The sequence below is a fragment of the Staurois parvus genome, unplaced genomic scaffold (genome assembly GCF_062004578.1).
Source record: "Staurois parvus isolate SC_StPar_1 unplaced genomic scaffold, SC_StPar_1.0 ptg001193l, whole genome shotgun sequence".
In the NCBI taxonomy this organism is placed as follows: domain Eukaryota; kingdom Metazoa; phylum Chordata; class Amphibia; order Anura; family Ranidae; genus Staurois; species Staurois parvus.
In genome coordinates this window covers 777,253-791,852 of record NW_028318989.1, presented here as the reverse complement: position 1 = coordinate 791,852, position 14,600 = coordinate 777,253, and the positions used below count along the sequence as shown (strand labels likewise).

Here is a 14,600-nt window from a genome sequence, read left to right as displayed (position 1 = left end):
TCATGTCAGTTGTCTCTTTACAGCGGTAGAATAAATTAAAGAAGTACAAACATGTAAAAACCCAAATCTGAACAAAACACACAGATGTAGATTTACTAAAACTGGAGCACTCAGGATCTGGTGTAGCTGTGCATGGTAGCCAATCAGCTTCTAGGCTCAATTAAGCTTTGGCAATAAAACCTGGAAGTCGATTGGTTTCTATTCAGAAGTGAACTTGATTTTGCACTATCCATCTATAGTAAATGGACTCCTGTGTCCCCATATTACTGAGCTCCAGGTCTGTGCAACACCATCTCTCCACCTTCCAGTGCCGGTTCCTGATGGATCCATCCTCACCACACTCTACAACTATGCTCAACAGATGGAGAAATCAGAGGGAGGACCTCAGGCGAGTGATGTGACTTCTATAAAATAAAACATTGATTGGAGGATATCTGCAGTGTATATGAAGAAAATCTGAGCTGGAGTGGTCAAAAAGACAAGCCTATGTAGCGGCATTTCAAAGGACTGAGTATTCCTGGATTAGACTATAAAGGCCATCAAATCAATCCAGAGGATGTGAAGGTCAGTCTGATTATTAGACAGATGTATTGAACAGACATCTACTGGGATCTTTGTGATCTGCTAGCAGAAACCTGACAATACTTCAGGGATGAGAAATCCTATGATTCTGGCTATATTTATTCAAAGATACCACAAGCTAGGGTTAGGCAGCAAGGGCAAGGGTGGAGAACAGTAAAACAGAACATCTACAGTTTGAGTTTACTTTTTTAATTTTATCTTTGACATGCTTGCCCACTTCTGGACACTAAATTACTGTAGTAAAATCAGCATTGGAAATACACAAGAGGATGCAGAAGCTGCTGAGGGGTGTTGTAAAACTCTCTGAAGCTCAAGCAAAATGCCCCCTCTCTGCATGTTGTTTGGTAGACTTTAGACCAATGATCAGTACTGGATACACAACAGTGGCTAAATGGGTAGCACTTCCACCTGGCAGCACTAGGGTTGTAGATTCAAATCCTAACCATGGTACCAACTACATGGTGTTTGCATGTTCTCTCTGTGCCTGCGTGGGTTTCCTCCGGGTACTCCAGATTCCTCCCACTCTCCAAAAATATGCTGGTCGGTTAATTGGCTCCTATCTAAATTGGCCCTAGTATGTGTATGTATGAATGTGACTTCGGGACCTTAGATGGTACGCTCCTTGAGGGCAGGGACTGGTGTGAATGTACTATATATGGTATATGTAAAGCGCTGCGTAAATTGGCGGCGCTATACAAGTACCTGTAATATTGGATTGCACAAGATAGGTCAATAACTATGAACAGATATACAAAATTCCCCCAGCATTCAGCCTCATTAGTCTACCAAAACCAATATTAAAACTCGTTTCTGATAAATCAGTTAACGTAAACCTGTCAATAAATTCCATCTACAGCAGTGGTACTTAACCTTCCTAATGCCGTGACCCTTTAATACAGTTCCTCATGTTGTGGTGACCCCCAACCATAAAATTATTTACCCAGTAATTATAATTCATGAGTGTTGTTTTACCTCCAATACTGCTGCTTTCAACACAGTAGCTGCTTTTAACAGAGTAGCTGCTTTCTACACAGTAGCTGCTTTCTACACAGTAGCTGCTCTTTACACATCGGAAATATGTGTTTTCCGATGGTCTTAGGCGAACCCTGTGAAAGGGTTGTTCGACCCCCAGGTTGAGAACCACTGATCTACAGGCTAATAGTTTTTTCCTATGGACTAAAAGGTTAAAAGCAGCTCTGGCTACAATACTAGGCTACAATCCAGAGCTATCCAATGCAGTATTTCTTTTCTGCCACAAGATATCCTCAGTTTTCTGTGTTAAATGACACGCAGCATCATTCAACCTGGAAGACTGAGGACATACTGTGAGTGCATTGGGTTGTGGGCCTTCTGAGGGTGTGTCACTATGGCACCATTTATTGTTTATGCAAAGAGCCGTGCTGATAACATCACATAGAGTGCCTGAATACTTTGGAAAAATGTGTTTTAAAAAACCAGCATAACATAGTGCTGGGGTCCTACAAAAAGGGAAGGAGGTCATTGCCTAGAAGGAGTCTGAGGCCAGATTTGCTTTAAGGCAATACGAGGGCTGCCACTGCTGATTTTATTCTGCAAATGCCAGTTTCCTGGCTTACTGTATATGCAAACTCGTTGACTCTGACCCTTTAAAACAGAGGTATCAGTATGCATACAACTGCAAATACATGGGAAATCCACCTGCCAGCACCAAGGTGTCTCTGCAAAGTATGGTATCTAATCTATAATTTAGAAGCAATTGACTGCTAAAAAGAGCAATGAATAAACCAAAAGCAGGAGGACGGAGATACTTATTCCCCTATATAGATCTTTGGTTATCATTTGAGGGGTCACCAGCAGGAAGGAAGTCCTGATTCCCCTATATAGATCTTTGGTTATCATTTGAGGAATCACGAACAGGAAGAAGGAGGTCCTGATTCCCCTATATAGATCTTTCACTATCATTTGAGGGATCACTAGTAGGAAGGAGATCCTAATTCCCCTATATAGGTCTTTGGTTATCATTTGAGTGATCACTAACAGAAAGAAGGAGGTCCTGATTCCCCTATATAGATCTTTGGTTATCATTTGAGTGATCACTAACAGAAAGAAGGAGGTCCTGATTCCCCTATATAGATCTTTGGTTATCATTTGAGGGATCACTAGAAGGAAGAAGGAGATCCTGATTCCCCTATATAGATCTTTGACTATGATTTGAGGGATCACTAACAGGAAGAAGGAGGTCCTGATTCCCCTATATAGATCTTTGACTATCATTTGAGGGATCACTAGTAGGAAGAAGGAGATCCTAATTCCCTATATAGGTCTTTGGTTATCATTTGAAGGATCACTAGCAGGAAGAAGGAGATCTTGATTCCCTTATATAGATGTTTGGTTATCATTTGAGGGGTCACCAGCAGGAAGGAGATCCTGATTCCCCTATATAGATCTTTGGTTATCATTTGAGGGATCACTAGCAGGAAGAAGGAGGTCCTGATTCCTCTTTATAGATCTTTGGTTATCATTTGAGGGATCACTAGCAGGAAAAAGGAGATCCTGATTCCCCTTTATAGATCGTTGGTTATCATTTGAGGGATCACTAGCAGGAAAAAGGAGATCCTGATTCAACTATATAGATCTTTGGTTATCATTTGAGGGATCACTAGCAGGAAAAAGGAGGTCCTGATTCCCCTTTATAGATCTTTGGTTATCATTTGAGGGATCACTAGCAGGAAAAAGGAGATCCTGATTCAACTATATAGATCTTTGGTTATCATTTGAGGGATCGCTAGCAGGAAAAAGGAGGTCCTGATTCCCCTTTATAGATCTTTGGTTATCATTTGAGGGATCACTAGCAGGAAAAAGGAGATCCTGATTCAACTATATAGATCTTTGGTTATCATTTGAGGGATCACTAGCAGGAAAAAGGAGGTCCTGATTCCCCTTTATAGATCTTTGGTTATCATTTGAGGGATCACTAACAGGAAGAAGGAGGTCCTGATTCCCCTTTATAGATCTTTGGTTATCATTTGAGGGATCACTAACAGGAAGAAGGAGGTCCTGATTCTACTATGTAGATCTTTACTCATCACTAGCTGCGACCTTGCTTCTGGTATTGTTTTTTTAGAGCCGATGCTCTTTATTGTAAAGCGATCTGAGCAGCTATACAACTGTGTAATCACTTTCATAGGGGGCTGAAGGGGGGTCCCTTCTCTCACACCACCGTGCATCTTCTTTCCCAGGCGCTCCTGTTCCACCGGGGAACCTGGGACTGATGTGTGCAGCTGGCTTACCATAGGATGGAGGAGCTTCCATTCCCTGATTGTCTCTATGGTGTATGAAACCGGAAGCGAGGAGGATTTTGTCACTTCCGGTTTCAGTTTGTGGTTTACAAGCTGTTACTAATCAAACCGATCTCAGTTTGATCAGACGCTTTTGAGGGCACACGAGAGATCTGAGAGCTAATAGACCCCAGATCTATCAGTAAAGAGTACCTGTCACTGACGATGCTATCACAACGGATGTTGTTCATTCTTTGTGATAGCAGTAAAATTAATTAAAAAAAAATTAAAGAGACTGTAAAATTTTTATTTTTTTTTTTAAGAAATCATTTTTAAATAAATATTTGACGGAGAAGTACAGCCAGAGCTTGTTTGGCTGTACTTCTCCTGTGGATCACAGGACTGTAGTTCATTCTGCACTCCTGTGACCCTTTTTCAGCAGACTAAAGTCAGCCATCAGCTGACGTCACTCAGCTGCTTCAGGCTGGGGAAAGATTCCGACTTTAAAGTCGGGATCCACCCAGAATCATTGGACTGGCATCTGGCTCAGCCTCTCAGCCCTCTGCTCAAAGCGGCAGGGAGAACGGCACGGGATCTGATCGCACAGTTCTCACTGGAACTGGGTGGGGACATATGCAGCATAGGATCAATGCTGCATCCACCTAGGTAAGTATAATTTAAAAAAAAATCCTAAACTTCTCTTTTAAAGTGTCCCCAACCTCCCATGCAAATGCATACGTAGGTCCCACAGGCATATATAAAGGGTGATTGCACCACGCTGGAAACATTAGAATGAGAACGAGACCTTCTGTTGAAGTGTTGATTTGAATCGTATCCAATCCACATGACGTGAAATAACATGGTCTCCTATGGTGCCTGTTCACATGTCCTCTGGATCAACTGTGGGTGTAGGATTATAACATTTTTTTTTTTTAAATGGTTGAACTGGATGGACTTTTGTCTTTTTTCATTTTTTTCAGCCAGACTAACTATATAACTATGTTCAGTGCACCGGCGGTGTGGACTCAAAAAGAGTCCTGTCTGATTTCTGAGCAGTGCAATCTGGTTCGTGTGCGGATTACACACTCATTGACTCTATTTGGAGTCGCTTTCGAATCGCACGTGTCATGAGTTTGTGAACACAATTTCAGGCCGTTTTTCTCTCTTCAAATCCTGACCTGAATTAGAAATGAACTGCTGAACGACTGCTTTTCAATTCGCACTTAAACCAGAGCTCAACTCAAACCATTGGTGACATGGCCTCAAACTAGTAGATAAGTATTGTTTTACCAAAAGAATAGTTGATGCTTGCAAAAGGCTAATAGCAGAGGTAGTGAATCAGTCAACAGTTAGTAGGTTCAAACAAAAAAAAAATATACAAAATGAATAAAAAAACAAATGGAACAGACTCAGTAGACCACTTTTTTTCTGCAATCACTGCAATAACTACTACGCTATGAAACCACCTGATTGCTCAATAGCAACATGGCACAGCCCTGACGAGTCTGCAGATGCTTGGTGAAAATTCAGCTTCTGCAAGTCATTTTTCCAGAATAGATGGAGCTGATCTTCAGGTAAGTGTGCTATCAATGTATTCTTTGCCATATTCCATTGTGAAGGCTCCTATAGATTATGGTAGGTCAGTAGCTCAGAGTACAGAGATGCCTTGACAATAACTTTTCATATTTCCAAATGAATCTTCTAAGTGTCAAACAGAGGTAATAACCACTACACTATGAAACCACCTGATGGCTCAAAAGGAACAGGGACCAGCATTGAAAAATGTTGGAGCTTGCTGAAAGTTTTGCCTTAGTCTAGGGGTGCCAAACTACGGCCCTCCAGCTGTTGAAGAACTCCAAGTCCCATCATGCATCTGTCTCTGGGTGTCTTGCCTGTGCATGTCAGAGTCTTGCAAGGCCTCATGGGACTTGCAGTTCCTCAACACCTGGAGGGCCATAGTTTGGACACCCTGATTTTAAAGAAGAAATTTGGTTGGCCTTCAGGTAAGTGTGCTGTCAATGTATGCTTTGTCATATCCCCATGTGAAGGCCCCTACGGATTATGGTAGGCCGGTACCTCAATGTACGGCAGTGGTTCTCAACCTTCCTAATGCCGTGACCCTTTAATACAGTTCCTCGTGTTGTGGTGACCCCCAACCATAAAATTATTTACCCAGTAATTATAATTCATGAGTGTCGTTTTACCTCCAATACTGCTGCTTTCAACACAGTAGCTGCTTTTAACAGAGTAGCTGCTTTCAACAAAGCAGCTGCTTTCTACACAGTAGCTGCTCTTTACACATCGGAAATATGTGTTTTCTGATGGTCTTAGGGGACCCCTGTGAAAGGGTCGTTCGACCCCCAAAGGGGTCGCGACCCACAGGTTGAGAACCACTGATGTACGGAGACACCTTGGCACTGACTTTTCCATAAGTTTCCAATGTTTGAATACTGACACCTCTTGTTTATTGTGAACATTAGAAGCAGGTATTAATTAGGTTTCTTTTGCGAACAAGGATGTGCTGGGAGCTTTAATATTTGGCATTTGGAACTCAAGAGGCACAGCTTGGTGGGTTCAAAAACCCTCATCAGAATCTACTTTCCAAAATTACAATTTCCATTTGTCATATAGATTTATCGTTTTTTATCTTCTCGATGAGCTGGCAGTAGATCCGCTTTCAGATCTTAGGATGGAATGTCAGAGTGACTTTGAGCTGTCATTGGAGAGCTGATGAGCGCTGTACAGAGCACCGTTTCTCACGAGGCCTGAGGCACAATTTGGTGGATGCTGTCAGGGGTCAGTGAATCAAAAACGCAGCTGAGAATCTTGTTGGCCTGAAGAGAGAATAGGAGAGAAGATGAGGTAAGGATGGGTGCTGCAGATAGACGTTGGAGGAAAATAAGGTGACACAGAAATGAGAAGACGAAGCAGGATCACTCTACTCAGTCAGCACATCTCACTCTTATCTCTCAACTCCCAAACGAGCAGCCGAGAATGCAATTCACTGCTGCTAAATGAAATCAACAATATAAATGCAATTCTCCGCAACTTGGCCAATGTCTGGTTTGTGTAAGTCGTGTCAGCACAATGAATAGCTGCAGCCGGGGAGGATCTGTGCAGGCACGTGCTGCTTACCTGTGGCTGGCTCTGGGGACTCAGCAACGATTGTGTAAAGTTCTGTCCATTTTGTAAGTTAATACTGGAAGAAAATAATAATAATGTTCAGCAATAAATGTAAAAAAAAAGGATAAAAAAGTCATTTTTGACCAGTGCTGGGCATGGGAGGATTGTCACAGGGTTCAGAAATACTTTAGCCAATCAGCTTAGGTAAAAGCTGTCTGGGTTTTTAATTTTCAGGTCATTATTACATGTACATGGGAGCAGACATATCAATACACATGTGAATCATGTTTTAGTACTGAAATACAAGGGGTTTTATTTAAAAAGTATGGCTAAAGCTCATTTGGCCATACTTATCCTGCAGGTCAGAGGAGTACACTCCTGTGACCCAGATTCAGCTGACAGCAGGCTAAAGTCCAGGCACTGCAAGGATCTCTATAATAATGTCAGGATCTGCTCAGATGCCTGACCGGCAAGCTGGCTCTGCATCTCAGCACACTTCTGTGATCCTGAGCCAGGTGCTCCCACCCCCTGCACAGCCTAGCGCTGCAATGAGGGCTGGATGGGCAGAGCACAGAATGGTGACTGACAGTCGCCGCCCTTTCCTCAGAGCAGAACCGAGAACTGAATGATCAGCAGTCTGTGATCGCTCAGTTGGTGTAGAGCCAGTGGGGGACAACTGCAGTATTGGATCGATACTGACGCCATCTAGGTGAGTAAAAACGTTTTTTTTTCTTTTCCTGTACTTCTCTTTGAATTTGGGTTCATACGCGACCGCACTTTGAGCGGTGGTTGCCGGAGCGGGAAATTGCAGCTGTTAATGCAACTGAAAACACTCGCAGCTCTGTAGAGACGCAAGGGGCTGCCATTCATTTTTAATGGCACCCCCATGTATCTCAAACCACAGTGGGTTTGTGGGTGTAGGAACTGCAGGGAAATCGCATGGCGCAAAAGAACCATGTGATTACCTTGCGGCTGTGTTTTGAAAAACGTACATGCACCCTTTTTCTGTGGGAAACACAGGCAGGGCGGCCGTGCCTGTGAAAGCACGGGCCGCTAACCCACTAAGTTATGAGCCTAGGTTTAAATTGCATGTGTAATGACAGAACAGGGGCGGACTGACCATTTGGAAACTCGGGCACTGCCCGAGGGCCCGGGGTCAGTAGGGGGCCCCATGAGATGCCCCTGGTACCTTTTTCACAGGCTTTTTTGAGTTTGGGCAAGGACACAGGGGCCCCATGATCCCCTATTGCCCGGGGGCCCCATAAGTTGTCAGTCCGCCCCTGTAACAGAACTATAGGGGCTACCATTTCTAGCTTTGTCTTGAAAATGCTAGTTACCTGGCTGTGTCCAGATTCAACACAGGCCATTCACTTTCTCTTTTTCGCTGCAAGCTCCCCCACATGATTAGGGGTGGCCCCATCACTTTAACTGACACGTCATCTCTGTTCCCCCCTCTCCACCACATGTGACCACAGCGTCATTTAGTGGGGAAGATCTAGCATGGATGATTAACTGAAGACTGTGATTTAAGGCTGTCATTCTACAAAAAAAAAAAAAAAATCCATCTCCACTATTTAATTACCATCAAATAATGCATATATTTTAATCAAAACGTTTTATTTACTAAAGGAAACATTTTGAAACATTTTTATAGTTGTATAATTTTTTATTAACCATTTGCCCTCCAGAGGATTTACCCCCCTCCGTGACCAGGCCATTTTATGCGATATGGCGCTGCGTTATTTTAACAGACAATTGTGCGGGTCTTGCAACTTTGTACATAAACTAAATTTTATTTCCTTTTTTCCCCCCACAAATAGAGCTTTCTTTCGGTGGTATTTCATCACCTGTGTGGTTTTAATTTTTTGTGCTACAAACAAAAAAAAAGACCGACAATTTTGAAAAAAACAAAACAATATTTTTGACTTTTTGCTATGAAACATGTCCAATAAAAAAATCTTTTAAAAATCACATTTCGTCATAAATTTAGGCCAAAATGTATTCTGCGACATGTCTTTGCTAAAAAAAAATCCCAATACGTGTAAATTAATTGGTTTACGTGAAAGTTATAGCGTCTACAAATGACGGTATATCTACTGGGATTTTTTTTTTTTTAATACTAGTAATGGCGGCGATCAGTGACTTATTTTTATTTATTTATTTATTTATTTATCGTGTTTATATAGCGCCAAAGGGTTTGCTCAGCGCTGTACAATGGGGGGGACAATACGTGAAACAGAACAGTAACATCAAACAGTACACAAGGGGTTAGAGGGCCCTACTCTTTCGAGCTTACAATCTAGGAGGGAGGGGGTAGAGGCACCGGAGGAAGCGGCTGTGGGGGATGAAGTGGTAGGAGGAGGGAAGGGCAGCGGCTGTTAGGTGAGGGTGGGGTAGGCTTCCCTGAAGAGGTGGGTTTTCAGGGAGCGCCTGAAGGTGAGGAGGGACGGTGACAGTCTGATGGATTGGGGTAGTGAGTTCCAGAGGATGGGGGAGGACCTGGAGAAGTCTTGCAGTCGTGCGTGGGAGGAGGAGACCAGGGAGCAAGATAGAAGAAGGTCCTGTGAAGAGCGAAGGGTACGGGTAGGGTGGTACCTGGGGATCAGATCGGTGAGGTAGTTAGGGGCAGTGTTGTGAATGGCCTTATAGGTCAGGCTTATAGTGGGACTGTGGCGGGAATTCTGACAGGGGGGGGGGGGGGGGGACTGACTAACTGCCACTGCCATTCCCATTGACACCAATACAGTGGTCAGTGTTAATAAAAAGCACTGACACTGTACTAATGGCACTGGTCAGGAAGGGTTTAACATCTGGGGCAATCAAAGGGTTAACTGTGTGCTGTACTGTGAACACAAGCTGCTTTGTATTGTTCTGCTGCTGCGCAGAGCAATACAAAGCAGCCTGTTTGTGCTGACCTGGCGGACTGACCATTAGGGAACTCGGGCACTGCCCGAGGGCCCGGGGTCAGTAGGGGGCCCCATGAGATACCCCTGGTACCTTTCAAAGGCTTTTTTGGGTGTGGATTGAGTGTGGGGCGAGGACACAGGGGCCCCATGATCCCCTATTGCCCGGGGGACCCCATGAGTTGTCAGTCCGCCCCTGGCTGACAGGTAAGAGATTTGTATTGTTTACATACAGACCTCTCCTCTGTCATCTCCGCCGATGATCACCGAGTCCCGGCTGAGAATCGGCGTCCGGGACCCGGTGATTGACATGCCGAGGAGCCAATAGCAACGCGGGTAGGGAGTGTGTGCGTGTGTCCCCCCCACCTGTAAATACAAAATCACGTATGTATACGTGATTTTGCGCATCCCTGCCGCCCTGTAGAAGTACTTTTGCTATAGGGCGGTCGGGAAGCGATTAAATCAATCACACGACGGCAATAGCATCAGTCAGCACTGGGCAGGCAGGAGAAAACTGTTCCTGGAGTGACATTTCTAGCTGCATCATAGGAATATTTTTTGCCTGGTGGTGCGATTAAGAGATTACCGAGGTCATATGACTGCGGTATATGAGTACTAAAGCTAAAATCTTTAGGGACCAGTAATAATTGTCTTCTTTCCCAAGATGCGTTCTCCATTTAAATCGATGGAAACATGTCAAAACACATGACAATGAGAGGCAATGCACATCAACAGCCATTTACGAGCAACACACATCTATTACTGGCTAATCAATCACAATCAGAATCCACCTTGTATTGGACTGACTAAGCCTGCTTGGCCACCCCTGAGTTACTGTACTTCAGTAGCAAAGGATATGTAAGCCCTAATAATATGGTTGCATGGGTGGCTTTACTGATCTCTGAAAAGAGATCCATGGTGGATCACTTATCAGACCACAGTTGATAGCTGGTTTACAGGCATTCAGAAGGTGATACTGCCGTCTCATGTATGCCTGTTTTTCACCCCCCCCACCTCTGTTGGAATATTTTTCTATCCCAAAGAGATTTTACAACATAACACCACACCGCAGCTGCAATTGGCATGGGGTTGGACATGGTCTTATTGACTTCAATGGGAAAATTTGACAAGCAGTGCCCCTTCAAACGCGACATGCCAAGTTAAAATTGGGGCACTGTGAAGCATCATGGACATGGCAATGTGGACTCCCCCTTCTGGCTACCATGTAAAATTGATGGTGGATGGTAAAAATATGGATCAACTACCTGTTTTTACTACTCCTCCACTTAGGGTTGCCACCTCAGCCCTTTAAACCCAAACACATATTGATTACACAGGTTCTGGGGCTGATTAAGGTGGTAATTAAACTCACTTAGTGCCTTATCTGCATTCAATTACCCTCAGAACCTGTGTAATTAATAAGTGTTTGGTTTTAAGGCTGCATTCACACTTAAGCATTTTGTAGCTTGAAGCTCCAAAGAAGCTCAAACTTAAAAAATCAATTGTTCTTTATGGTGCCTGTTCACACCTGAACGCGCAAACAGGGCCCATAGAGAACAACTGATTTTTTTTTTTTTAAGTTTGAGTGTTTTTAGAGCTTCAAGCTTTTAAAGTGTTAATAAACCCAGAACCCTGCATTCACTATACCCGTTCTCCCCAGACCCTGCATTCACTATATCTGGTCTCCCCAGACCCTGCATTCCCTATATCCGGTCTCCCCGGACCCTGCATTCACTATATCCGGTCTCCCAGAACCCTGCGTTCACTATATCCAGTCTCCCAGGACCCTGCGTTCACTATATCCAGTCTCCCAGGACCCTGCGTTCACTATATCCAGTCTCCCAGGACCCTGCGTTCACTATATCCAGTCTCCCAGGACCCTGCGTTCACTATATCCAGTCTCCCAGGACCCTGCGTTCACTATATCCAGTCTCCCAGGACCCTGCGTTCACTATATCCAGTCTCCCAGGACCCTGCGTTCACTATATCCAGTCTCCCAGGACCCTGCGTTCACTATATCCAGTCTCCCAGGACCCTGCGTTCACTATATCCGGTCTCCCAGGACCCTGCGTTCACTATATCCGGTCTCCCAGGACCCTGCGTTCACTATATCCGGTCTCCCAGGACCCTGCGTTCACTATATCCGGTCTCCCAGGACCCTGCGTTCACTATATCCGGTCTCCCAGGACCCTGAGTTCACTATATCCGGTCTCCCAGGACCCTGCATTCCCTATATACGGTCTCCCCGGACCCTGCATTCCCTATATCCGCTCTCCCAGGACCCTGCATTCACTATATCCGCTCTCCCAGGACCCTGCATTCACTATATCCGCTCTCCCAGGACCCTGCATTCACTATATCCGCTCTCCCAGGAGCCTGCATTCACTATATCCGCTCTCCCAGGAGCCTGCATTCACAATATCCGGTCTCCCAGGAGCCTGCGTTCACTATATCCGGTCTCCCAGGACCCTGAGTTCACTATATCCGGTCTCCCCGGACCCTGCATTCCCTATATCCGGTCTCCCCGGACCCTGCATTCACTATATCCGGTTTCCCCGGACCCTGCATTCACTATATCCGGTCTCCCCGGACCCTGCATTCACTATATCCGGTCTCCCAGGACCCTGCATTCACTATATCCGCTCTCCCAGGACCCTGCATTCACTATATCCGGTCTCCCAGGACCCTGCATTCACTATATCCGGTCTCCCAGGACCCTCCATTCACTATATCCGCTCTCGCCAGACCCTCCATTCACTATATCCGCTCTCGCCAGACCCTCCATTCACTATATCCGGTCTCCCCGGACCCTGCATTCACTATATCCGGTCTCCCCGAACCATGCATTCCCTATATCCGGTCTCCCCGGACCATGCATTCCCTATATCCGGTCTCCCCGGAGCCTGCATTTACAATATCTGGTCTCCCCGGAGCCTGCATTCACTATATCTGGTATCCCCGGACCCTGCATTCACTATATCCGGTCTCCCCGGACCCTGCATTCACTATATCCGGTCTCCCCGGACCCTGCGTTCACTATATCCGGTCTCCCCGGACCCTGAGTTCACTATATCCGGTCTCCCCGGACCCTGAGTTCACTATATCCGGTCTCCCGGGACCCTGCATTCACTATATCCGGTCTCCCCGGACCCTGCGTTCACTATATCCGGTCTCTCCGGACCCTGCGTTCACTATATCCGGTCTTCCCGGACCCTGCGTTCACTATATCCGGTCTCCCGGGACCCTGCGTTCACTATATCCGGTCTCCCGGAACCCTGCGTTCACTATATCCGGTCTCCAGGGACCCTGCGTTCACTTTATCCGGTCTCCCGGGACCCCGCGTTCACTATATCCACTCTCCCAGGACCCTGCATTTACTATATCCACTCTCCCAGGACCCTGCATTTACTATATCCAGTCTCCCAGGACCCTGCATTCACTATATCTGGTCTCCCAGGACCCTCCATTCACTATATCTGGTCTCCCCGGACCCTGCATTCACTATATCTGGTCTCCCCGGACTCTGCATTCACTGTGTCTGGTTTCCCACAGTACACACAACATGGAAATGCAATTATTTTAGTAAATATAAACTGCTAAATACCTTTTCTCATCAGCAATTAGCGCAGTCTTGTGACTTTTATCAGTGTCCATCCCACCACTAGCTAAAGCTTGTAGGAGTTTTCTTTCTGCTCTAGGAGGATGGAAATCCCCTGACCTGTCTAGACAGTGCTGATTGGCCCTGTGCTAATCACATGCACTCTCTCAAGAAAAAACAAACAAACAAACCTCTCTAGCAATACACACCAAACTGAGCATGTGCAGAAGGGCTACAGGTCCAATCTGTATCAAGTGGTCATTTGAACAAGAGGAGGGGCAGAGAAGACAGGATCAGACATCCTTTTTACACAATGCAGGGGATTAACCCCTTAGGTTCCACAGTGAGTATAACAAGCATGCTTTACTGCATATACAGACTGATTGTACTGTTGTGGGTTTAGTAACACTTTAAGCTACAAAACACTCAAGTGTGAATGCAGCCTGAAGGGATGATATGGCAACCCTCCCTCAACTGCCAGTGTGAATTACGCCTGAATCATACTATTGAAAGAATTATGCTATATCTGTAGCACCCTCTTAGTTGACCATCACTCACAGTGACACGCAGGGAAGAAGTTCCTGCACTTCTTTGAAAAACGCAGCCTGCATGGGAACCTCCGTTCCCAGTACGGTTGTGTTTTCCAGTGCGGGCGGCGTGCCATTAGAACTAATGGCACCCACCCGCGGGTCCGCAATTCTCTGTGCGGGTGGTGCGGCTGCACGGATTTTCGTGCGGATCCGCAGCGGCACCCCCCGCACAGATGTGAACCTAAGGTTAAGGGTTTCAGAAGCCAGGAGGCGGGGCGGGGTTTTAGAATCATGTGACCGCCTTGATTCGCTGTCACGGAGGTCACATGATCGGGAAAGGTCCTGAGGTTAATCACCATTACATTTTTTCTTTTTTCTAATCCAAACAACTTTTATTGTCACGATAATAGAGAAAATGGAACAGTACTTACAGAATCCACAATGACATTACTGCACCAGCAGGATTACACATAAATAGAACAACGTGGATACGCAGATCCCGTGATAAACAGAATAACAGAAATGCTAATCAAGCAAAACAGAGACCGCAAGGATCCAAACCTTTCTTGACAGTACCTTGCTTTTTCCTTTTTACGTCTTATTCCTT

At 45.3% G+C, this 14,600-nt stretch overlaps 1 protein-coding gene across 1 annotated transcript in view; it reads right to left on the bottom strand.

The window, feature by feature from the left end:
- Positions 1-755: 755 nt before the first annotated feature.
- Positions 756-14,600, bottom strand: part of LOC149438318 (dynein axonemal assembly factor 8-like) — a 163,782-nt gene continuing 149,937 nt past the window's right edge. The window contains exons 30-31 of the mRNA XM_089659979.1: positions 6,975-7,038; positions 756-6,673 (exon numbers count right to left, since the gene is read on the bottom strand). Of these exons, the coding sequence (XP_089516105.1) occupies positions 6,596-6,673; positions 6,975-7,038 (142 nt within the window). The 3' untranslated portion in view covers positions 756-6,595. The remainder of the gene's footprint in view (positions 6,674-6,974; positions 7,039-14,600) is intronic.